This window comes from Mandrillus leucophaeus, unplaced genomic scaffold (assembly GCF_000951045.1).
Source record: "Mandrillus leucophaeus isolate KB7577 unplaced genomic scaffold, Mleu.le_1.0 Scaffold327, whole genome shotgun sequence".
Lineage (NCBI taxonomy): Eukaryota > Metazoa > Chordata > Mammalia > Primates > Cercopithecidae > Mandrillus > Mandrillus leucophaeus.
Window position 1 is genome coordinate 1,373,903 of NW_012103443.1, and position 24,918 is coordinate 1,398,820.

At 39.8% G+C, this 24,918-nt stretch overlaps 1 protein-coding gene across 3 annotated transcripts in view; it reads left to right on the forward strand.

The window, feature by feature from the left end:
- RHOBTB1 (Rho-related BTB domain containing 1) overlaps window positions 1-24,918 on the forward strand; it is a 132,844-nt gene that overhangs the window by 90,315 nt on the left and 17,611 nt on the right. For 2 of the 3 annotated variants that reach the window (XM_011988315.1, XM_011988316.1), the window contains 3 exons: window positions 239-342; window positions 18,226-18,411; window positions 22,340-23,313. In XM_011988315.1, the coding sequence (XP_011843705.1) occupies window positions 239-342; window positions 18,226-18,411; window positions 22,340-23,313 (1,264 nt within the window). The remainder of the gene's footprint in view (window positions 1-238; window positions 343-18,225; window positions 18,412-22,339; window positions 23,314-24,918) is intronic. The other variant, XM_011988318.1, reaches the window with a different exon arrangement.

Consider the following 24,918-nt stretch of genomic DNA (forward strand, 5'->3'; position numbering starts at 1 on the left):
CAAAAGAAAACAAAAGTAAAATGCAAACCGGAGACTATGGCTCTGGGTATCCTGAATGAGGGTTGAGACAGGTGGTTCCAAAAAGGGAATTAAGACTTAGCTTAAATCCCATTAGATAGAATAAGGAAACTTAATGCAAGTGAATTGAGGGGCACTGAGGGTGCTGACTTGAACATGCTTCTCCTGGGGAACTTCTTACTGACACTGAGCACAGATGCTGTCTGTCTCTCTCCTGCAGGTTTTGGAGCGTTCTCGGGATGTTGTTGATGAAGTGAGTGTTTCCCTCAGGCTTTGGGATACTTTTGGTGATCATCACAAAGACAGACGCTTTGCATATGGCAGGTAAACCAAGACTAGTACAGTGCGGTTGAGCTTGAGTGCAATTTCCTTTTCAAAACCAGCAGCTGGTTCACAAATCAACAAAAACCACATCATATGGCCTTGAAATGTGTTGGGTTCTGCACTGTGTCTAAGAAAAGAAAAAAGAAAAAAAAAAAAGAATGGTATTGTTTCCTGAAGTCAAGAAAAGCAGCATGCCCTGCCAATGAGGAAGTACTGTGTTGAAAACAAGCAGTGGTCAAGCTGGAAGGTTTGCTAGATGAGGATTCTGTAACACCCTCCAACTGCAGGCTGCTTTGATTGCCGGTTCTCTGAGTAACACTTCACTTGCCTTCTGTTAGAATGTTTTATGTTATTTTGGCACTCAGTCACCCTACTTCAGAAGGACTCTTTGGTCTTTTCATGACCATATTGGCAGAGTCTAATGTTATTTGCTTTGGGTTTTGTGTTATCTGAAAAGTCTGTTATTTTTATTAGAAGGTCATTTTTAAAAAGAAAGAAAAACATCCCTGAAGTCTTTTGCAAGACATATTTCCAAAATGAACGGAAACACTAATGTTTATTTTTTATTTTTAAAAAAAGGAGAAAAAAATCTAGTAATGGGAAAACTCCTCTAAAAGGACATTAATATGGGTAGGAGCATGGTCAAAGTGCCTTAAAATATTTAGCAACCTCTGCTTGCCACCATAACTTAACGTCTCTCTCAATGAAAGGGTTATAGCTATTAAAATCTGGATTAGTGGAGACTTTTTTTTGCCACTTAATTATAAATGAACACATTTCATTTTAAGTGTAGAATGTAGATATCATGGCCTTGTTGTCTCTTCTTAACATTAAACATCATGTTACCTTACAGGATTTTATTAGTTAGGAACTCCAAGCACATGAATTACTCCTTGGTATCGAGATAAGCATTTCTGAAGATTCTTCTATTTCTCCAAGCCAGTAGCTCTCTGAACAGACTTTTATTGTCATTTATCTAAGTGGCCTAAAATAATGAATAAACTGCTGAAAGAGTTTGCCCTATTCCTAGGAATTATTTCACACACTGAAAGAATCTGTGACTTAGACCACTTTTTTCAAGGGGACTCAGAAAGAGAGATATGGAAGCAAAACACAGTTTTAATGTCCGTTTGGTAACAAGGACTTTTGAACTTAATATCCGACATCATAGATAGTTTTCTTTTCCTTGAATTTCCTGGATTTTTTTTCTTCCTGTAATGTTCTTGATTGTTATCTTAGTTGCCGTTTTGCTTTTTTCTTTTGTCCAATTGTTCTACGTGTAAAAATAACAATTATAAATGAACCTGCTTGTAACTGCTGGGCAGTCAGGTTTGTAACCCCTGTGGTTTTGAGGAAGCTTGATTTGATGACTTTAGGCAGTGTAAAGATAAATACAATAGACTTCAAAGGACTTTTTTATATCCCCACTTCTAAAACGGTGTTGTGAAAATGATGAGCCTGATGATGAGTTAATGGAAATATTTGGGTTTAGACTCTAGAAACTATTTCAACAGCTCAGTGATTTGTTGCCACTAGAAATGTATGCATTTGTCAATACCTGTGAAAAAAAAATACCACGGGAAAAAAGAGAAAACAACAACAATGAAATGTATTCATTTCAAACAATGAATTTTAATATGACCCCTCAGCGTAAAGCTGGTGCGGTGGTAATAAAAGGGCTGCTTCATTATCTTGTGAGATTCCTGCATAGCATTTATTTAATGGCACAATGGCCTTCGTAGATCCACACTGGGCCCTGTCCAGCTCCCTGACATAGCTGGAGTCATTTTACAATACAACATGCCATACCTGCGTGTGTGTTCCCTCCCAACAAAAATAAGCTGCTCTTTCCTGTGACTCCATCAGTTCAAAGTGCTTTGTTCTGCTCCCTTGTCTGTAACATTTGGTTCTGTCAACTGTAACCCATTATCCCTTTGGTAGAAACAGGAAGTGCTCCCCCAAGCCAACTTTGATTCTCTGAGGAACATAGAGGGGCTTCAGGAACACTCCCGTGTTTCTGGCCACGTTCTCCTTGGGGCCTCACTTTGTGTGCATGTTTGTACCTTATATTTCCTCTGTCTTTTCCAATTCCTCACAGCCTCCAGGTGTCTTGACACAGACCCCACCTCTAGTTAAAGAACAAAAACCAGAGCTCCTCTCTCTTGCACTCCAGCATCTTTCTGTAAATGCTAAGTATGTAAGATCACATTGACGTAATGCCAAAAAAAAATTACATTTTTATGGAAAAACCTGAGAGAAGTAGTTCTTTTATTCACTCTAGGTCCCTGACCAGTACATTTCCCTGCTCTGAGAGAGCTGTTTAATTTCTTAATGGCTTCAAGTTTTACCTTTATATCATTCGTGAAGGCGAGGAATCATAATTATAGCTTCTGACAATGTTTGTTTTGCAAACCTGTTTTGTGACTGACATTTTTACTATACTTAGTGAGAATTACAATTCAGTGGGATGTACTCAGACATAAACTTTGAGGCATGTGAAATACGTTCCCTATACTTGGAAATGTATTTGAAACCTTTTTAGAATAATTAATTTGATTCTTGTGGTGACAGTGAGAGAAGCCAGATTGAAACCAACATGTCTTAGACCTTGCCTTCGGTTTCCTCTGCTTCATAGCAAAAGATAGTTAATAAGTTGCCCCTCAAACATTCTTTGGCATGGACAAGCTGTAGTTTGCAGAGAGGATTCTGTGGGATGAGGAGTTGTCAGTGGTAGGCAGTTGGCCAACTTGAATTTGCAATGTTCCTGATGTGGTATAACCACAGTGTTATTGCTCTCTTATGATTTAAATGGAACTATTCTACCCATTTTTGGCCAATTAGAATAAAATCTTCAATTTATCAAAAACCTGCTGTGTGCCAGTCAACACATTAGGTGCTTTGCCAACATTAGTTAATCTTTTCAGGAACTATAGGAGGCAGAGATGATCTTGGTGCTACCATTGAGTAAAGGGTTGAGTTCTTTTACTACCATAAATTTTCCCAACAACTGAGTCTCAGAGGCAGATTCAAAGTCACTCTGCCTGACTCCTGGCTCTCACTCTTTCCACTGTGCCAAGCTACCTCAACCTACTGGGACCCTACATTGGTGAGCTGGATTTCTATTTGCTCTTTTGGATTTGTGCAAAGATTGGAACTAGAAGAGATTTCAAAAGGTCATCTGGTTGACCCCACGTCTTCAGGAAGGGAAATCATCCATCTATCCAAAAAGAAGTATTGATAGGAGCCCTTCTATTCCATGGAGATGAAGGAAACAGAGTAGCATGAGCATTGTAATGCTCTGCACTCTGAAAACTGTCGACCCTCTCTTCTCTGGAGTGAGTAACTCCAGCTCTCTTATGGCCTTTTTCCCACCACCTACTTTATATCCACTTTTGGATGAACTTTTAAAGCTCTTTTCTGGATCTTTTAAAATGTCAGGAACAAAACCGTACATAGTAACCGTGACTTTGATCAGCTGCTCGTTTTTGGCAAGGAAAGCTCCTCTTCTTAAAGGGATGTCGCTCAACTCAAGAGTTGTCTCCTGGAGCTCTTATGAGAATGAAATGTCCACATTTAGGGACTTAGCACTGAAAATATAGACAAACAGGATGGGCTCTGCCTTTATCAGGAATCTGGCCCTTCAGTCCCTGTATTAGTCGGTTCTCACACTGGTAATAAAGATTTATTTGAGACTAGGTAATTTATAAAGAAAAAGAGGTTTAATGGACTCACAGGTCCATGTGGCTGGGGAGGCCTCACAATCATGGCAGAAGGCAAAGGAGGAGCAAAGTCACATCTTACATGGTGGCAGGCAAGAGAGAGAGCATGTGCAGGGGAACTGCCCTTTATGAAACCATCAGATCTCATGATACTTATTCACTATCATGAGAATAGCATGAGAAAGACCTGCCCTCATGATTCAGTTACCTCCCACTGGGTCCCTCCCATGACATGTGAGAATTATGGGAGCTACAGTTCGAGATTTGGGTGGGGACACAGCCAAACCATATCAGTCCCTTTTGTCTAGTCATGCACAGGTAGATAATTACAGATTCTACTGGGTTTTTTTCCCCCTATAAAATTTCCTTCATTGATCTGCCTGCAGGTCAGAGAACCTCCAGACACTGAATAAAGCCTATGTTGCTGACAGTGATAACAACAAGTACAGTTTAATCAGGGCGCCCCATGCACCAGCCCTGTGCTACGTGCTGCACGTGTCCTGTCCTGCTTCATTCTTGTGGCGAGCCCACAAAATAGGCTCATTTCACTGTTGGAGAAACAGGCACAAAAAAGGGCCAAGGTCAGACAGCCTGGACAGAGTGGAGCTGGACTTTCCTCTTGAGTCTGTCTGACTCCAAAGCCCACATCTTCCCCATCCACCATGCTGTTGTAGCTGGTGATGATGATGGATGACAAAATTACTTGAAATTTCCTCCTGGTACAGTCTGAATCTTACACAGTCCCATGTGGACCCTGAAGACCAGCACTCACAATCTATTACCAACTCTGATATTCCAGTGTTCCTCTTAAATTCTTTATTCCACAGCAAAGAACTTAATTCTTTATATGCATCCATAACTAGCTGAGCCTGAGTCCTTTTGTTTTCGGTAAAAATGATACATCCAAGCAAACTTTCTGAGAGTGAATGGGAATCTTGGCATGTTTTCCCCAAATCATTTAACTAAAACATTCAGAACCACTGTACTTCCCCTTATCCCCAGCAATTTCTGGGCATATTTTCAGTCCAATTGGAACCCATTTATTATATAGCTTATTCTTACACACTGATTTTTCTCAAACGTTGTTAGTTCCTACGAGAAGTAAAGTACATGTTTTAAATCAAAACTATGGTTTCTGGGTGTCTAGTTTCATGTTGAAGTTACCTGTAATCAGACACGAATGAACACACCCCATTCTCAATGCACTGTTGAGGCCCTTTAAAAAATTCAGGACTGTAGTGACTGGTGTTTGTATCTTTGCCTGGGATTGGTTGTGCTTGTATTTTATGGCAAGGGAAAAAGTAAGGATCAGTATATCTGTCTAGATAGAGCATTTTGAGTTAGCTGTTAATGTTCATAGCACATTCTAAAGGCTGGGCCAGAAGTAACATTGTAATGACGATGTTAGGATGGCAAATAGCCTGTTGCACAGTGAAACGTCAAGTGGACCAGGATGTGGACCAGGGCCAGGACTAGGGCATACTGAGGGAGTCACTTGTCTTGGGTGTAAAATGTAAATAATAATAATTTTAAAAAGACAGGATCACCATTGCTGTTTTTTTTTTTCTCCTTCTGCCTCAGACACAATATGGCATTGTTACTGATGCTGACTATATTTAAAATTTTGATACTTTGTCCACCATGGATTTTTTGCCTTAATTTTTTTTTTTTTTTTTTTTTGAGAAGGAGTCTTGCACTATTGCCCGGGCTGGTGTGCAGTGGCGCGATCTTGGCTTGCTGCAACCTCCGCCTCCCAGGTTCAAGCGATTCTCCTGCCTCAGCCTCCTGAGTAGTTAGGATTACAGGTGCCCACCACCACACCTGGCTAATTTTTTATATTTTTAGTAGAGATGGGGTTTCACTGTGTTGGCCATGCTGGTCTTGAACTCCTGACCTTGTGATCTGCCCGTGTTGGCCTCCCAAAGTGCTGGGATTACAGGTGTGATCTACCGTGCCCAGCCTGAATTTTTTGTTTGTTTGTTTTTTTAAGTATTGTCTGGATCAGTGAGGTTTTTTTGGTACCCTCTTACATTTTGCACTTGAAGCAAGTGCTTTGTTTTCTTCATTCAAGTCCTGGCCCTAATGGCAGACTTTATAAATAGATAGCAAAGTAACTAAGGGAAGAAAGTTAGTAATGCATGTGCTTTTTATGGAAAAGTAATCCAAACCACACTTTTAAATATATGGTAACAAGAGGTCTTGGAAAATTATCACTGGTTGTGTCTTAAAGACATTCAGTTCAGTGTGCCGCTGTAACAAAAAGAACTAAAAATTGCTCAGGTTACAGAAAAAAAGTAGAAAGACACGAAAGAAAAGCAGCAATTTGAACCAAGAGATAGAAATAGTTGTTCCCTAAGAGGTTAGGTTAAAACTGTTAGCTCTGCTATTTGAACAGAGCAGTCATTCGGATGTAAGAGTTCTGGAAGAGGTGAATCAGCCCATTTTAGCCCGTACCTAGATGACTCTGAGGCAGATGGTCCTCTGGCCCCACTCTGGTAAACACTGTCCTGGAATTTTCTGATGCTCGTTACCAAACCTCAGTCAGAAGGGAAGAATCTTTGATGATGAGAGACAGAGCTTTTGAGTAAGGGACGCCAAGCAAAAAAGAGCACATACTGTGTGATTCCATTTCTGTAACGTCCTAGAAAATGCAATCTAATCTATAGTGACAGAAAGTAGATCTCTGTTTTCCTAGAGAAGAGGATGGTGGGGAGGGATGGATCACAAAGGAACATAAGGATATTTTAGGGGTGATAGAAATGTTTGTCATTTTGATCATGATGATGGCTCAGGGGAATACGTATGTCAAAATTAATCAAATTAAACAACAAATTTGCAAATGTGGTGTATTTCCATTATATCTCAATAAAAATTCTTTAAGAAGAGAAATAGGCCGGGTGTAATGGCTCACGCCTATAATCCCAGCACTCTGGGAGGCTGAGGCAGGTGGATCACTTGAGGCCAGGAGTTCAAGATCAGCCTAGCCAACATGGTGTAACCCCATCTCCACTAAAAATACAAAAAAATTAGCCAGGTATGGTGGCACACACCTGTAATCCCAGCTACTCTGAAAGTTGAGGTGGAAGAATCACCTGAGTGTGGGAGGTAGAGGCTGCAGTGAGCTAGGATTGTGCAACTGAACTATAGCCTGGGCAATAGAGCAACACTCTGTCTCAAAAAAAAAAAAAAAGAAAGAAAAGAAAAGAAATATCTTGATGGACAAAGTAGTCTATGATATGTGAAGAAAGGTTTGCATGTTAGACTATATTTTTTTAAATTATTTATGGAACTTTAAGTTAGTTCTCATTGAAAACATAAATCACTATGTGAACTTAAAAAAAAAATGGAACGAGATCCTTAATAGCTGAATATAACCCTGAAACTAAGGATGGGACAGTGTCATACTGTCACACAAAATCATGCTGGTTTCCTTTTCTCAGAGCTAGAACCCCCACTCAGTGGCTCATAATTTGACCCAGGGGCCTGTATCTCAGCCTGTGGTTATGTTTATGTCTTTTTCTAACAAGAAACGTTTCACCAGATACCCTGTGATAGCCAAATAGAGAACACTAAGTTCTGTGAAAGTTTTCCGTTTCTTCATCAAATAGTAACAATTTTGTCTTTTGTAGCTGGTTGGTTCTGAAACTGCTGAACATGGTGGTAATCTCTGGGAGCATGCATGTGACTCCATTTTGTACCCAGTCACTCTGACTGGAAATTGGGTGCTGAGTTGAGTGATCAAGTGTGTCCTCTCACTGGGGTTGGTTACTAGACTCATGGGCATGAGACTCCATTCTTATTTGTTTCTCTGGATTGAATCCCAGCCTGCCTTCCCAGCCTCCTGTCTTGGTCCAGACATAACAAAGTATTTGCAGTTCCACGTCCTTTGTACCCTCCAGGCCCACAAACATGCATTATGTTAGAATTTAGACCTCTATCCCACCTATTCTCAAGCTAGCTAATCACTACTCATATTCTAAGAATTAGAACAAGTGTCACGTACTCCTAGAATTCCTCTCTGCACTCTTCCTACTCTCTCTGTCACTTTTGGAATCTAGGTGAGGTGTCTCTCCTTATGTTCCCATAGGACACCTTTGCAAATTCCTGTTGTAGCAATAACTGTATTGTGGGAAAACTGGCTCCTTAATTTTCTCCCATTCCCCTTATCCTATTATCATAGTATATTTAGGACAGAGATGTTTTCTTTCTATTCTCTATCCCCTGTACCTGGGCCTGGTGTCCTGTAGGAGCTTGGTCAATGTTAGTTGAATGAGTCGACAGATCTCTCATGTGTTCCAGGATCTTCTAAGGCATAGACAAGGAAATAGTCTTATAATAAATGCCAAATTATTTTCCTAAGTTGAATTCTATATGTGCACTTTTATAATAAGAATAACAAGTGATGGATCAACCTGCAGGTGATGAAGATGGAAAATACCGGTGCTTAGCCTCTCCTTAGTGAATTAGCAAACAGAAAGATCAGCTGCAAAACCAGGAGAAAAAGGAGAGAGTTACACTCAGCCATACCCTCAAATCCTCCCTTGTTTTCCCCAAGTTCTTGGACTTGTAAATTGTTTTGGTAATGCCTTTCATGAATGAGTATTCTTAAACAGCGAATTACTTGTATGAATAATAATGCTTTTCCAATTATAGGTTGTTTCTCCTCTGGGTATCATTTTCAAGATCTTTATAAGAATAATTTTTAAGAATAATTATATAGAGAGACATTTTTTAATCCATTTGCCTAAAGATGAGAGCATTAACTAGAACAATTAAAGGTGGATTATTGCTGTTATGTGATCATCCAAAACAAACAGATACACGTTAGGCTACATGCATACAAATAACTCAAAAAATTAAATCTGTGGTGGAAGTTTAGAGATTCTGTACTAAAGAACTCAAGCATAGGATTGCAGTGAAGCTGAATCATCTGGCGCACAGAAAATACATGTACCATTCTCTGTGCCACCCTCGGCCTGCTGTCCCACACTGTCCTTCCCGCTCTGAACTGGTACATCCTGTATTCTACCCAGAAGAAAAAACAGAAGAGCTGGGATTCCTATGCCTGACCCAGGCTTGTCCCCAGGATGAAATTGTCCTTGGAAAGCGGAGTGCCAAATGAGATAGCAACAGGGCTTGATTGATGCCTGGGGCTCACCCATGTGCCAGGGCCAGGAAGGATTTTGGCTGCTGCCCAAGCACTGGTCACATGGCTGGGTTCTTTGTGGCTCAGCCCAGAAAAGCACTGATGGGCCCAAGAGAGTCCACAGGAGTGCAATTAATGAGGCCACTGCGATGGGCAAAGAGAATAAGGAATATATGCATCGTTCAGTACATTAACGCCTTGTGTTCTGCGTTCCTTTTACTTTTTTTCTATTACTGCTTAATAACAGGAAGTTGGGTCAAATACAACTAAGTGTGTTGACTTTTCACGATGAAAGAAGAAAAAAAAACATCAGTTTGTGATGTGTTTATACTGGAACTTTCTGATGAAGAAATATATTCCAGCCCATACAGTTTTTCCTTTTAAAGTAGGTGGTGAAAACAAAGAGACTGTTAAATAATTCTGCATATCTTCAGTGGATAATTGTTACCTATCTTTCAGCTATTCCATAGCAATAAAGGACACAGCTGGTAATCCAAAAGGAAAGGATCTCTTGATGAAAGTGGTCTGCCATTCTTATTAAAGTCAACATACAAGATACATTCTTGGTGATTTTTGAACCCATAATTATACTTGTCTGACAATAATTGGCACTTAACGGTTTATAGAAGACTTTCACTGAGATTTGCCTTAGTGAATCTTAACAACAATTCTACCAGTAATTTCTAATATTGGCCATGATCCGACTTTCAAAATTAGTCCACCACTTTATTCTCCCCCAAAAATGCCTCTGCCCCCAGCCTAGAGAGGATGAGTCAAAAGGAGGAAGTTCTGAATTGCAGACACAGAAAGCACATTAGTGAATTCTTTTTCCAGTTTATCATCTTGACTATCCTTTTAGTGATTTGTTTGTTTGTTTCGTGTGTTTTTTAAAAAGCAAGATGGTCTGTGTAATAGAGGGCTTTCTTAAGCCTTAATTCTGTTGTAACTTACCTGGAATTAATCCTGAAAGTAACCTGTCCATTTCTTTATATTTCCTTTGCTTCTGGAGATAATCTAATTCCTGAAAGAAATTATTAATGCGTTATTATTCTGGTGTTATGAAATTATCCAATTACATGGGGTAAAGAGATTTTTTTAGAGAAATTCAAATAATTAAAATATATAGAGATTAACTGGTTAACCTCTGCTGTATACCAGAGGTATTACATGGCAGTCTTTCAGCAATAATAGTCTGAAGAACTCTAATGACTCACATTATATTTTCATTCTTTATTAAAGTTCCAAGTGATTCTCTGACTTACGTTAAGCCTAAATTCATCTCTTTTAGACTTTGAGTCTGCAGACACATTTGTGTATGCAGGTTTTACTTTCTGATATCCATAAGGCCTTTTAATTTAATAAAAATTAATTGAGGGCCCATTTTCTTACACTGTGTGTGCACAATAAGAGAGAAACTAATAGGAACAGGACAAAAATCCCTGAAAATGACCTGATAGTATGGTGGAAAAGACAGCTACATAAACCATTACAGTTCAGTGTTAACAATGCTGAACTAAAGGTGTCAGTTCCCGGAACAGGGAAGCAAAAATAAATAGCTCAGGAAAAAGCTTAGCATTATTCTGAACTCTTTTGGTTCACATCACACATCTGGTCCTCAGGCTATACCTTCAGCGTGTGTATACGGAATGCGGCCACTTCCAGCTGTAGGGGACCCCTCCCAGGCTCGGCAGAATCACCATCCTCTCTTTCGGGATTCTTACCTCTTAACTGGTCCTCTGCTTCTTCCTGCCTTTCCCTCCCTATCCCCTGACCCTCCCCATCCTCTCCCACTCCTACCTTGCCACCAGTTTAGTCCATTCTCATTAAAGCAATGGACTGACACTGTTCAAACATAAATTATATCACGACGTTCTGCTCAAAGACTTCAGTTTCGCCTCATGACTGTGCTCCAGCAGAATGGCATGGTCCCTTCCCCCAGGGCGGGCACTGCAGGCAAGCTCCTACCTCGGGCTTTTGCTCTAACTGTTTCCTCTTCTGCTAGGTTCTTCCCCCACACACTGGCATATTGACTCCCTCCCTTTCTCCAGGGCTTCTGGAAATGTCACCTTCTCAGCGAGGCCCTCCCTAGCTACCTCATTTTCAACAGCAATTTTTGCTCCCCAATATGTCTGTCCCCTTTCCCTGCTTTATTTTCTAATTAGCACTTAGCACTACCTGTTTTAAATATTTTTTCTTCTTTATTGTCTGTCTTCACTAGAATGTAGACATAATGAGGACAAGCGCGACAAGGACAGCAGTTTGTGTCTTTTACTAATCACTCTATCCCCAATGTCTAGAAGAGTACCTGGTACACAGTAGGTTCTCAGTTACTATTTCTGCAAGAAACGATTAGATGGTTGATGAATAATACTGGATAAGTGACTTGACCATTCCTGATACCTTTACTGATTCAAAGAGAGTTGCCAGGGACGCTGGGTAGAGTCCCTTTGTCATCGCGATCAAATGATCGTGCTGGTTTACCCAGTTTGGTCTCAGAAGAGTCGGGGAGGTTAATCCCGGAAACCTCCCATATAGCATTGTAGCTGACACTGAAGTTTTCTTATATGTGCAACTTGCCCTCAGGAGAAAACATGAAAAGTTTAGGAAGGAAGTTCCTCAGTCATTTAGCTTCAGGGAATGCCAAAGAGGAGTGTGAACTCCAGATGGAGTTGAAAGGGAATTTATTACCACAGTTTCACTTTCTTCTGTTTAACAAGCCTTCTTTACTTCAGTGCCTCCTGCATTCGTTGACCAGGAGTTAAGTGAGACTGTTTAAGCTGTTTCTTTTAATAAATTATTTGTGCTTCACGCAATTTCACATGCATTCAACTTCTGATGATTACGTGAGGTGTAAGAATATACTAAAGGGAGTATGGTTTACCAAGTATAGAAAATGAGATTTTGGGTGGAAAATGGCCTGATTTCATTGAATGATAACCCACAACCTTCTTTGGCAAGGCCATTGCCCCCGTGATATTTGTACTATGATGGTAGAACCAACCATTTCTAAGACTCAAGTATTAGGTTGGTGCAAACGTAATTGCGGGTTTTGCCATTGCTTTCAATGCAATTACGTTTGCACCAACCTAATAGTATCTATCTTAGGGTTTGGTGGCATTGCTGGGATGTTGATGTGACTTCCCTGCACTTAAGAGCATGCATTGCTTTGGCCCCACTTTCAGAGGGTGGTGGAAGACTGGTTTAAAATATTGCTTCCTACTAAACATGCAGATACGGGCTTGGAAAAAAATAGTTGCACATGCTAATCACTCCCAAATCTGGATATATTTCAGGATGTTTTGACAGTTTTCCCCACATAACATCTGTACTTAAGAAGCCTCACGCTATTGGTAAAGTATTGACTTGATTTCTCTGCTCACATCCAGGGCGCTGCATGGTTTGCCCTGCTCTCCCCAGATCCCCCGCCAGGCGCTCCCCTACAGGCCTCTCCATCCTCCATGAGTATGAGCTTACACGGCCATTCATCTCCTGGTGGTTATGTGCACCATCACTGACAACTCCCTCTGCATCTCATACACACTGGGCTGCTCCCCTACTAAAATTTTCCAAAGCCACGTGTTACACATTCCTTTTCTCTGCCATGCTCCCAGCTGTTTTGTGCTGTTTTGATCTGTCTGTTTGCATAGCCCTGTCAGACTATATGCATGAAAGATATGTTGTCAACATGAATGGTTTTGAAAATGTTTCTGTAAAGAACCTACCTCAGTTACCAGCAGGGAAAAAGAAGCTTGAAGCCCCAAGGAAGGAGGTCAGACACTCCTACTTGAATCTTTGCCAGAGGGGGACTCATGCACAGTGACAAAGAAAAGAAGCCCATTAAAATGTGACCACAATGTCTGCCCATATGCTGGATATGTGGAGTCTCTCCCCAAAAAAATAAGTAATAATAGTCAATGATGACATATAAAGAGGTGGGATCCTACCACAGAACGAAAGAATTTGTACAAATGTACATTAAAAGGAAATACTTCAAGCAGAACTTGGGTAAATATAATTATTAGCAACCAGGCGCAGTGGCTCACACCTGTAATCCCAGCGCTTTGTGAAGCCGAGGTGAGAAGATCACAAGGTCAGGAGTTCAAGACCAACCTGGCCAACATGGTGAAACCCCATCTCTACTAAACATACAAAAAATTAGCCAGGCGTGGTCATGCACCTGTAATCCAAGCTACTCAGGAGGCTGAGGCAGGAGAGTTGCTTGAACCCAGGCAGTAGAGGTTACAGTAAGCCAAGATTGAGCCACTTAACTCTAGCCTGGGCAACAGAGCAAGACTCCATCTCAAAAAAAATTATGTATATATACACATATATATATATACACACAATTATTAGCTTATTCTTGGTCACCAAGTGTTAATGTATCAAGAGACCCAACCAGACTCAGACACACTGGAGAAGGGCGTTTGGCTGTCCCACTCACAGCTTTCTGGAGAACTCGGTGGAGTCCACCGTCCTCATTGCCTGTAAAAATGACCTGATCTGAAGTTTCTAGATAAAAAGATAATGTCAGAATTATTCTTTCACTTAACCAGGTAAGAAAACCCAAGGCCCACAGCTCCTCAGCTGGATGATAGTGGCAAAATAGATGGGACCGGAAAAGGAAAGTCAAACTAAGAAAACAGAGTACTTTTGTGACGGGAAAGAACTTAGAAGAAAATTCATTTAACAATAAAAGTTTGTTACTGATTATCAACCCTTTTCTGACCACGTCTTCAAAGGATGAATTTGGTATTTCAGATTGGAAAAAAAGTTTAGCTCTGGTTGCTTCTCCGATCTTTTCCCACTGACTCTGCTATATTTGACTGTAGACATTATAAAGACAGTCTCTGAGAACATGTGTGGTATTTTGCTGTTCAAAGTCTAGCTAGGGCCAAGATATGTGGGTAAGATGCACTTTTTTTGGATTTTTTTTTTTCTTTAATCCTCCAACAAAGATTGGTCCCAACTTTGCATGTACTCCTTATGTTATTCAAATATCCTTGCCAATCTTTCACATGCTATCTTTGGCCAGTGTTCCCCTCGAAAGATAACTGAAAAAAAAATATGCTTTTTTGGTTTGTTTAATATCTGAAGTAAAACTGATGCAGCTGAGCTTGGCTTTATCAGCTCAGGCATTTTTGGATGACTTGGTCTCTCTGCTTCACTCTATGAAACAAGATGCCCAATTGTTTCAACATTTCAATTTATTTCAGATTGTTTTTGACTTGACTAGTCAAAACACTATTTCATGGACATTATTTGATGTGTTAGTACCCAGTGAAATTTTTATACTGATATTTTCTCCTTAGAAAGAAGAAGTCATTTTTCCCTAAGTATAAACATTCCGTGGGCAAGCAGCTAAGACCATATACTCTGAAGTCCTTTGTAATTCTGACTTTCTCTAATAAAACTGTTTAGCCCAGTGAAACTTTAAATATGTAATAAAAGTAAATACAATAAACATTCCAAACTCCTTCCTACCCCTTCTCAGTATTCAGGTTCTGGAGTTTACAATCTCATGTACCCTGTACTCTGCCTCTGCATTCTCGAATTCTTATGCTTTCTACCCCAAATAGCTGCAGGACTCCATTTAAATCCTATTTGATTCTTTTTACAGCTGAAACAGGACCCCTGAGGTCATTTCTAGACTAACCCTATGCCTGATATGTGAGAATGTCCTCATCACACTCACCACTCCCAATTATTTTTAAACTGACTCTTCAAAGTTAAAAAATGTAACAGAGCCATAGAAATAGAAATGCTAGAACTTGCCTGTTTCTTTTTATCTTTCAGAGGAATGGTATTTTTTAAACACAAGCTTATGTCAGACATTGAACAGTCTCCACATGGGAATGTATGTTTTGATTAAAAGTTATTTAATATCTCTAGTTCCTTGGCATTATGCCTAAAGCTGGAGATATTCTTAGCTGCAGGTCTTGTGCCTTCTTTGACTAGATTTAAAAAAAAAAAAGGCTCAAAATCTAGAGAGAATAAATGGCATTCTGAAAATAGTTACTTGATTGTATATGTGTTTATATCACAGAGGATACTGGTGTGTTGAGAATTAGGAATTAGAAAAGAATGTTGGTAAGGAGAAATGCATCAAAGCAACATCTTTCTATAGCTCTGTCACTGTGTCCATTGATTCCCAATGCTCAGTCTTTTGGTTAAACTTGGTTTTAGGGAGTTACATTCATATGGCAGACCTTAAGAATAGAATTTTATGTAATCTTTATATAAAGTTTTCTTAACTTACATTTGTATTTAGATCAACAAGGTTAACCAAAAGACATTTAAGCATTGTGGTACTTAAAATATGATCTTGGGCCGGGTGTGGTGGCTCACGCCTGTAATCCCAGCACTTTGGGAGGCCGAGGTGGGTGGATCACCTGAGGTCGGGAGTTCGAGACCAGCCTGATCAACATGGAGAAACCCCCTGTCTACTAAAAATACAAAATTAGCTGGGCATGGTGGCACATGCCTGTAATCCCAGCTGCTCAGGAGACTGAATCAGGAGAATCGCTTGAACCTGGGAGGCAGAGGTTGCGGTGAGCTGAGATCATGCCATTGCACTCCAGCCTGGGCAACAAGAGCAAAACTCTGTCTCAAAACAAAAAAAAAAGAATTATCTTATTTTTTAACTGCTTTCAGTGTAAAATAATGAGCACAGATTTTTATAGCACCTAAATGTGAATATGAAAAAAAGACCTTTATTCTGATATACAAATAGAATTTTGACTCAATAAGTTATTTTATCTTCAGAGTTAGTATTGCTCTCAGCACAACCTCTTTTCTTTATCATTATTTTGAGGCAAAATATTTATAGGACATTGAATTATCTTTCCAGCTTTCCAATGGCATTTCATGCATTTAAATATTGATGTGACATAGTTAGAAGTTGGGCCCTCAGGACCTGTATTGTGTGATGGCATTGTGCTGCTATCATCACAAGATTCCTTTTTTTCCAACCCCCAAGGTCCTGTCTGTACTTGTTTACAGGTCATATGGATAGCAGCTAGTATGTGTTCAATACCATGAGTGTTATCATGGTAACCTTGACAACCAAGCTAGCTCTGATTTCAAAACCTCACATGCTGTATCATAAAATTAGAGAACAGAATTGACATTTAGCTACATGTCTGTCATATAAATTAAGCTCTGAGAACGATTCCCCTTAGAGCCATGTGCCTTAATAGGGAAATAGAAGGCACCAATTAGAACTATTTTATACGTATTATAACACATTTAGGTGCTGGATATATTTCCTCAATTCTTTTTGTATAATTTTGAACCTCAGATATTCTCATTCTATTCTCACTGTGCCAAAATTCTTGGTGGCTTTATTTTATGATCAGAATGAAGCTTATAGCAGAGTCTCATCAGATACCTGATATAAATAGGATTATGAATAATAGAAAACTCAGCCCATAAAAAATGTAAAATTCAAAGCATTCTTGGCTTTACTGGATACTGTTATTTATGCTGATTGTAAGTAAGACTGAGCACAGAATATTTCACTAAGTAAATCAGAATCCCAAAGACAAGACGTTTCCTTTTCATTTATATATTTATGCATATTTTCACTCATATTATCCCAGCATCCAAGAATCTTGGTATCTTTATTCAAGATGATTCTGAACATTCAGATTAATACATTCATCTGCTTTAAGTCCTAGGTCCTCTTTTATAATTTGGAAATATTTTAATCTCAGGATTTTCTCCTCTATTTGTTGTGGTCTGGTGCAGCTTTTCTTGGATATAAATTTAAAGACACAGCTTGTGAATTACATTTAATGTAAGCACCCTACAGTTTTCTGCATTGCAAATGATTATTTTTAGAAATTTTATGGTTGCCTGCGTATATTTGTTTGGCTTCATTGATATGTAGGGGGGAAAGCTCATTAATGATTTAAAAGGAAGGTGTTTTGATTCATCGACTTGATTCTTCTCATTACATAAACAATAAAGGCAATAAATTAACATCAAATGAAACTATAAGAGTTTATTTCTGAATTTAGCCACAAGATAGTCTTGAATCCTTGGGCGTAACTTTTCTTACTCTTTATATCCTTTTGCCTCAGTGTTTTGAAAGTCATCATTCAGCACATTTTAACCTAGAATGATGGTTTATAATTCCTGTGAAGGATACCTTTTAGCAGATATTTATCAAACACCATAATTGGACAACTGTTTTGTAAAATAGTTCTTTGACTTCTAGAATGGTAAGTTATGATGTAAAAATGGAAGACCCTTATGTCAAAATTTACTATAAAGCAGTTTTTCTTTTCCCCATATACCTGCTTTGTATCTCATGTAACATTTGAGAAATCTGCTTCCAATATTTTCTCATCTTGTTAGCCATCAATCTAATTCTTGCCTAGTTACATGTTAAATATTACCTTCTTGCCTTACTTAGTAAAGAGTCAAAATTCCTGCAAATTCAGGATTTTTCTTTTCGGAAACAGATAAGTGGCTATGCTGTCTACATGTGTGCATAAGTGGGAAGAAGGGCAGAAATCCTTCTGTGTATTTGCTGACCTTGTACAGCAAATACTTGTTACATTTTCAGTAGTGTTTAAACTGTTTGCTTTATCTCATTGGGATGAGTCATCATCACCTTTATGTTGTTTAAACTGGTGAAAGGTAGTTTGTATTATTTTCTTTTCTCTTGAAACTATTTCTTGTGATGAAGAGAAATAGTTCAGCATGTTGTGGTTCCAGGACTGAGACAAGTTTGGGTTATCATCTCTACCATAAAAAAAACTTCATCAGAAACGTCAATGCATCAGCATTCTGCAGTGCAATATGGACATGAACTGTTAGGCTGTGTTGGTGCTGGAATGTGGGGGCTTATCAGGCTGTTTGCATGACTCCAAGATGTGTTTTAATATCTGGTCTTTTCTTTTTTTTTAACTGTGACATGAGATGGCATTAGAAGGATGGGGTTTGGGAGGAACCATAATGGTAAAAGAAAAATGTTAAAAGGCAATACAAGCTTCTTTTGTGATTTCCTTTTAGGTCCGATGTTGTGGTCCTCTGTTTTTCAATCGCTAATCCCAATTCCCTAAATCATGTGAAAAGCATGTGGTATCCAGAAATCAAGCACTTTTGCCCTCGAACACCTGTTGTCCTTGTTGGGTGCCAGCTCGATCTCCGCTACGCCGACCTGGAAGCTGTTAATCGAGCCAGGCGCCCATTAGCAAGGTAAGCCGAGGGAGTCAGTGTTTCCCTGTCCTGGCCAAGTTAAAATTTACAGGCAGCAGGTGTCTCTGTAGCCTGGTGTTCTGCTCTTCAACACTCCTGGATCCCATCAATCAGCCATGGGCTTTAAGTCAGCCCATGAATCATGAGGGGTGTGCCCTGAGCCCTTCTAACAGGCACCATCATCTCTGGTGTCAGAACTCATTTTTGTCAAATGATTGGACAGCACTTGAAGTAAATTCTCTAATTATGAAAGAATGTGAATAAAAGCACTTTGAAAAGCATAAAGTATTAGACAAAATGTTGGTTACTCATAATAACGTCATCCTTGAAATTATAATTATTACAATAAAATTAATTAACACTTAGAGGTATCTGGACTCCAGAGAACATCAGATTCATACAAACACACATATTGAAGTGTTTTTCATCTTCCTTGTATTCCTCAGTCCAACCTGTTACAGTATTTCATTCTCAAGATGACACTGTCCACTTTTTGAAAATAATTTGGACCTATAGTTGCAAAACAAACAAATACTGCTTTTTAAATCTCTCTAGTGGTTGTATTTTTAAGTATCACAAATGTAAAATACAACTTGAAGGAGAATTTGTTTCAGTATATATAAAATGTAGATATTGATTTTGGTGGGGTATATTAGTCCATTCTCCTGCTGCTAATAAAGAGATAGTTGAGACTGAGTGATTTATAAAAGAAAGAGGTTTAATTGACTCACAGGTTAGCATGACTGCGGAGGCCTCAGGAAATTTACAATCATGCAGAGGGGAAGAAAACACATTCTTCTTTGCATGGCAGTAGGAGAGAGAAGAATGAGAACCGAGCAAAGGGGGATGCCCTTTATAAAACCATCAGATCTCGTGAGAACTTACTCACTATTATGAGAATAGCATGGGGGAAGCCGCCCCCATGATTCAGTTACCTTTCACCGGGTCCCTCCCATCACACATGGGTATTGTCGGAACTACAATTCAAGATGAGATTTGAGTGGCGACATAGCCAAACCGTATGGAGGGAAATACATTTCTTAAAATGTGAGCTCCCTCAAATGCCCTTTATAAAATAAACAACTTTTTATGTTTTTATTTTTATGTTGACCTTTTTGGCTGCAGAGCATTCCTTTTCAAAAGCTTTTGATATTAATACCTTCCTCTAGGCTGGGCACAGTGGCTCACGCCTGTAAACCCAACATTTCGGGAGGCCAAGGTGGGAGGATCACTTGATGCCAGGAGTTTGAAACCAGCCTGGGCAACATAGTGAGACCACGTCACTAGAAAAATAAAAGTGAAAAAAAGATCAACCAGGACTAGTGGTGCACTCAGCTACTTGAGAGGCTGAGGTGGGAGGATCACCTGAACCTGGGAGGACAAGGCTGCAGCGGGCCATGGTTGCACCACTGCACACCAGCCTGGGTGACAGAACGAGACCCTGTCTCAAAAAAAAAAAAAAAAAGCAAACAGCAACAAAAACAAACAAAATCTTATTTTGACATTTACCTAATAGGCTTATTACAAAATTTTATATTGACACAACTTTTTATTCTCTCCAAGCAAAAGTAAATGGTGCTTTCTTTAGACAATTTCTGATGTTCTAGGTATGTTTTGCATTACATTTCTTTTTTTTTTTTTTTTTTTTTTTTTGAGACGGAGTCTTACTCTGTCACCCAGGCTGGAGTGCAGTGGCGGGATCTCAACTCACTGCAAGCTCCGCCTCCCGGGTTTACACCATTCTCCTGCCTCAGCCTCCCGAGTAGCTGGGACTACAGGCGCCCACCACCTCGCCCGGCTAGTTTTTTGTATTTTTTAGTAGAGACGGGGTTTCACTGTGTTAGCCAGGATGGTCTCGATCTCCTGACCTCGTGATCCGCCCGTCTCGGCCTCCCAAAGTGCTGGGATTACAGGCTTGAGCCACCGCGCCCGGCCCTGCATTACATTTCTAAAAACACTTTATATTCAGTTTCCACAATCCTTCTGTTCTTCAACGCATGGACTAGGAATTGAATATTAGGAGCCACGTAGAGGTTAGGAAGACCACAGTAAATGAGAGACTGTCCTGGCCTTGGCAACTTTCTGTACAAAAAGAGTAGGTTATGATAATCAGGCCTCACAGTCATGGACTGGAGGAGAGTTGCAGAGCTGTAGAGAACAGTGGAGAGGACAATCCCTTCTACGGAGCAATTCTAAGATTTTGTGAAGGAGTTTGTATCTGAGCTAAGCCTTGAAGAGTTTCATCAGTTGGTAAATTTCAAGTCAGGCTTAAGAACAAGGAACACAATGCTCACAGGAGCAAACTTTTAAGTTAAACCTTCTTCCCTGCACGTCCCTTCCACCTTTGTCCACACCCTATAATTTCCCCTCCTTTCCATCTAAGTCGTCAACTCCAAATTCTATCCAGTATCATCTTTTTCCTCCTAAGACCAGTGTCTATCCTATATATTACCTTTGGTGTTGAAGGCCAAATATTTATATAAGAAGATAAGTTCCTAAGGGTATGTGTTAGAATCAAGCAAGTGTTTGTAATGAGTGTCACAACAAAGTACTTCCTGCCTGTGTTCTGGAACCCATCTATGCCTTTACCATGGTTATGCCATAACCCCAGCACTGTCCTGAGTCTACTGTTTCCAAAGATTTGTCCTCTCAGAGTTTGATTAGATTGTAAATTGGACTTGTGTGCCAACCTAAAGGGTACGGACTTTATTCCAGGGGCTTTGTGAAATCAGAGGAAGTTAAAACAGAACTGCTACCAAGTCATAGCTGTTTTATGTAAGGACTTTTCTTGCAACAGTGAGGACTTTGGACCAAAATGTGGGGAGTGGGTGTGAAGAAAGATTAGTTAAGGGGCTGATACACCAGTCTAAGCAAAAGATGATGACGGCTTGAAGAAGGGATTGGAGGAAAAAAGAAGAGGAGGGTTTGAAAGAGAATTCCCAAAATGCAGCAGAGATTAGGAGTGGGAAAGTCTTGACTCTAATTGCTTAATAGAGGTCTCTCAGCAGCCTGCAAATGTGACCTCGGACAAACCCTTTAACCTTTCTGCCTCAGTTTCCTCAGAATGTAGAACAGAAATAATACCTCACAGGGCTATTGTGAGGCTCAAATGAAAAATGTATATGAATGCATTTTAAAGTTATAAAGTAAAATTCAAGCATAAGATGCTGTTGATAAAGATGAAGGTGATGAAGAGAATAGTGATAATGATGATAACAGCTAACATTTATCAGGCACTTACTGTGGACCAAATACTATGCTTAGCATAGTCATGCTAATAATGTAAACCTTTCAATAGTTCTTCAAGATATGATTACTCATTATTATTATTATTCCTGTTTTACAGTTGGAAAAACTTATGTTTAATGAGGTTAAGTAACTTACCCAAGATTAAATAGCTAGTAAAGGGATGATACTTCAGTTACTGTGGTTACTGCTGAGAGCAGTTTTTTAAAGAAGTAAAACTCTCCCTATTTAGGCACATGGTCATGTAAATGAAAAGTTCTAAGGAATCTACAAAAAAAGCTATCAGAATTAACATATTAATTTAGCAAAATAACAGGATAAAAGGTCAATACACAAAAATCAATTGTATTTGTATAAACTAAGAAATGAACAATTGGAAAATAAAGTTTAAAAACAATGCCATTTATAATAACATAAAAACATGGAATATTTATGGATAAGCTTCACAAATTATGTGCATTGAAACTCTGAAATATTTGAAAGCATTATTTTTTCCTGCAATCATAACTCCTGCAATCATAGCTCCAGTTGAAAGACTTGAGATGGTGGCGGATTTTTCCAGAGACTAAAAGCCTGACTAGAGTTTTCAGTGTATAGTTCCATTAGGTGCTTAGATAGGCCCTGGTTACTATTTTTTTCCTAAAATAACGCTGATTATAATTTTTAAAATGTTCTATTTCAGGCCCATAAAGAGAGGGGATATTTTGCCCCCAGAAAAAGGCCGAGAGGTAGCGAAGGAACTTGGCATACCATACTATGAAACAAGCGTGTTTGACCAGTTTGGGATCAAGGATGTGTTTGACAATGCAATCCGAGCAGCGCTGATTTCCCGCAGGCACCTGCAATTCTGGAAATCCCACTTAAAGAAAGTCCAGAAACCTTTACTTCAGGCACCCTTCCTACCTCCAAAAGCCCCTCCACCGGTCATCAAAATTCCAGAGTGTCCTTCCATGGGGACAAGTGAAGCTGCCTGTTTACTGGACAATCCTCTGTGTGCCGATGTTCTGTTCATCCTTCAGGACCAGGAACACATCTTTGCACATCGAATTTACCTTGCTACCTCTTCTTCCAAATTTTATGATCTGTTTTTAATGGAATGTGAAGAATCCCCAAATTGGAGTGAAGGAGCTTGTGAGAAAGAGAAGCAGAGCAGAGATTTCCAGGAGCAGATATTGAGTGTCGACCCAGAGGAGGAAAGGGAGGAGGGCGCGCCTAGGACACCTCAGGCCGAGCAGTGGAAGTCCTCAAACAAGAGCCTAGTGGAGGCTCTGGGGCTGGAAGCCGAGGGTGCAGTCCCTGAGACACAGACGTTGGCCGACTGGAGTAAGGGGTTCATTGGCATGCACAGGGAAATGCAAGTCAACCCCATTTCAAAGCGGGTGGGCCCTGTGACTGTAGTCAGGATGGACGCCTCGGTCCAGCCAGGCCCTTTTCGGACCCTGCTCCAGTTTCTTTATACAGGACAACTGGATGAAAAGGAAAAGGATTTGGTGGGCCTGGCTCAGATCGCAGAGGTCCTAGAGATGTTCGATTTGAGGATGATGGTGGAAAACATCATGAACAAGGAAGCCTTCATGAACCAGGAGATTACGAAAGCCTTTCACGTCAGGAAAGCCAATCGGATAAAAGAGTGTCTCAGCAAGGGGACGTTCTCAGGTGAGTGGGCTGCAGGGCAGAGCCGTTAATACCTTTGATTGTATTTCACTGGACATTAGCCAGACATGAGCAGGAGAAAGAAGAACCATAGCTAACATTTATAAGTAGTTATTTTTTCCCATGTAACTTTCTAAGCTACAGTCATTAACTTCTTTCATCCTCATCAGACTTAAAGGTTAAATGTGATTGTCTCCATTTTGTAGATGGGGAAACCAAGGGACAGAGAGGTTAGCTAATCTGCCCATGGTCACACCAGCAATAAATGGTAGAGCCAGGATTTGAACCTATGCTTTTGTGGGTATCAAAACCTGTTCCATAAACCACCGTGGTACCATGCTGCTCCTCAAGAGTGGATCAGGGACCCCGAGTCTATCTCCAGTGGGCTTGTTGCATACAATTCCCCTTCAGTATCTATTCTCTGACCAATTCTATTCTCCATTGACCCTTCAGCACTGACCCTTGACAAAAATCAGTGAGCTCAAGTTCTGAGGCCACTAAAGTCCTTGAGGCAATTTTGGTGGCCCTCCACCTTCCTACAAGGGGTGCCTCATCTGTTTCCATCCCCTCTCCTTTTCTGTCCTCATGCTCCTTGGCCTTGCACTTCTGTAGTTTTCTTGCACCTCCTATGCCTTTGATAACTATGCCATATGCTGCCCGCAGCACCCTTTCATAATTGGTAAGCCCACTGGTGGCCCGCATCCAATATGGGTTATTGACCCATGTTTGCACTGTCTTACACTTGGACTATTTTTGTTCTGAAATTGTCCTCTGGGCGGGTGTGTGGGTGTGTGTAATTTCATTGTAAAATGTTGACTTCCTGACTTCTATTTATATGGATACCTCTACCTTTGTCTTTATCTTTTATAATCCCTGCCAGGGCACTACACATTTAGTAAGTGGTTCCTGAAGACTATAAGTAGTATTTACTTCAAACACTGGCCATTGTGGTGTGGTACAGAAGTAGTCTTGAAAATCAATGAAGAGAATATGTTACAAACCTACAGTAACTTAAAAGTGAGCCTTAGGTAGAGCTGATTAAATCACCCCCACCTTACTGGAGAGGCATAATAATCAAATACAATGTGGGAGTCTCAGTTGGATTCTGTTATATTTTTTTACAAAAAAAAAAGCTATGAAATACAATTTAGAGATAATTGGAGAAATTTGAATATGAACTATATAGTGGATGATAGTAGGGAATTATTTTTAATTTTCTTAGGTGTAATCATGGTATGGTTATTTAGGAGACTGTTGTTATTTTGGGAAAACTTGTGATAAGGTAGTTAGGAGTGAAGTGCCATGCTATCTGTTAAAAAAAAAAAAAAGGCTATACACATATATAGAATTATACAAAAATACACATATAGCCGGGCATGGTGACTAATTTGCCCATAGTCCCAGCTACTTCAGAGACTGAGACAGAAGGATTACTGGAACCCGGCAGTTTAAATCTAGCCTCGACATCATAACCAGACCCCCCGACATCTCTTAAGAAAACAGTAATTCGGTTACGTTTCAGTATAGCATACAAGTAGAGCATATTGTAAATGTAAGGTTTAATTGAGTATTAATAAGTAAAATGGTGTAAATTAAAAATATACCTAA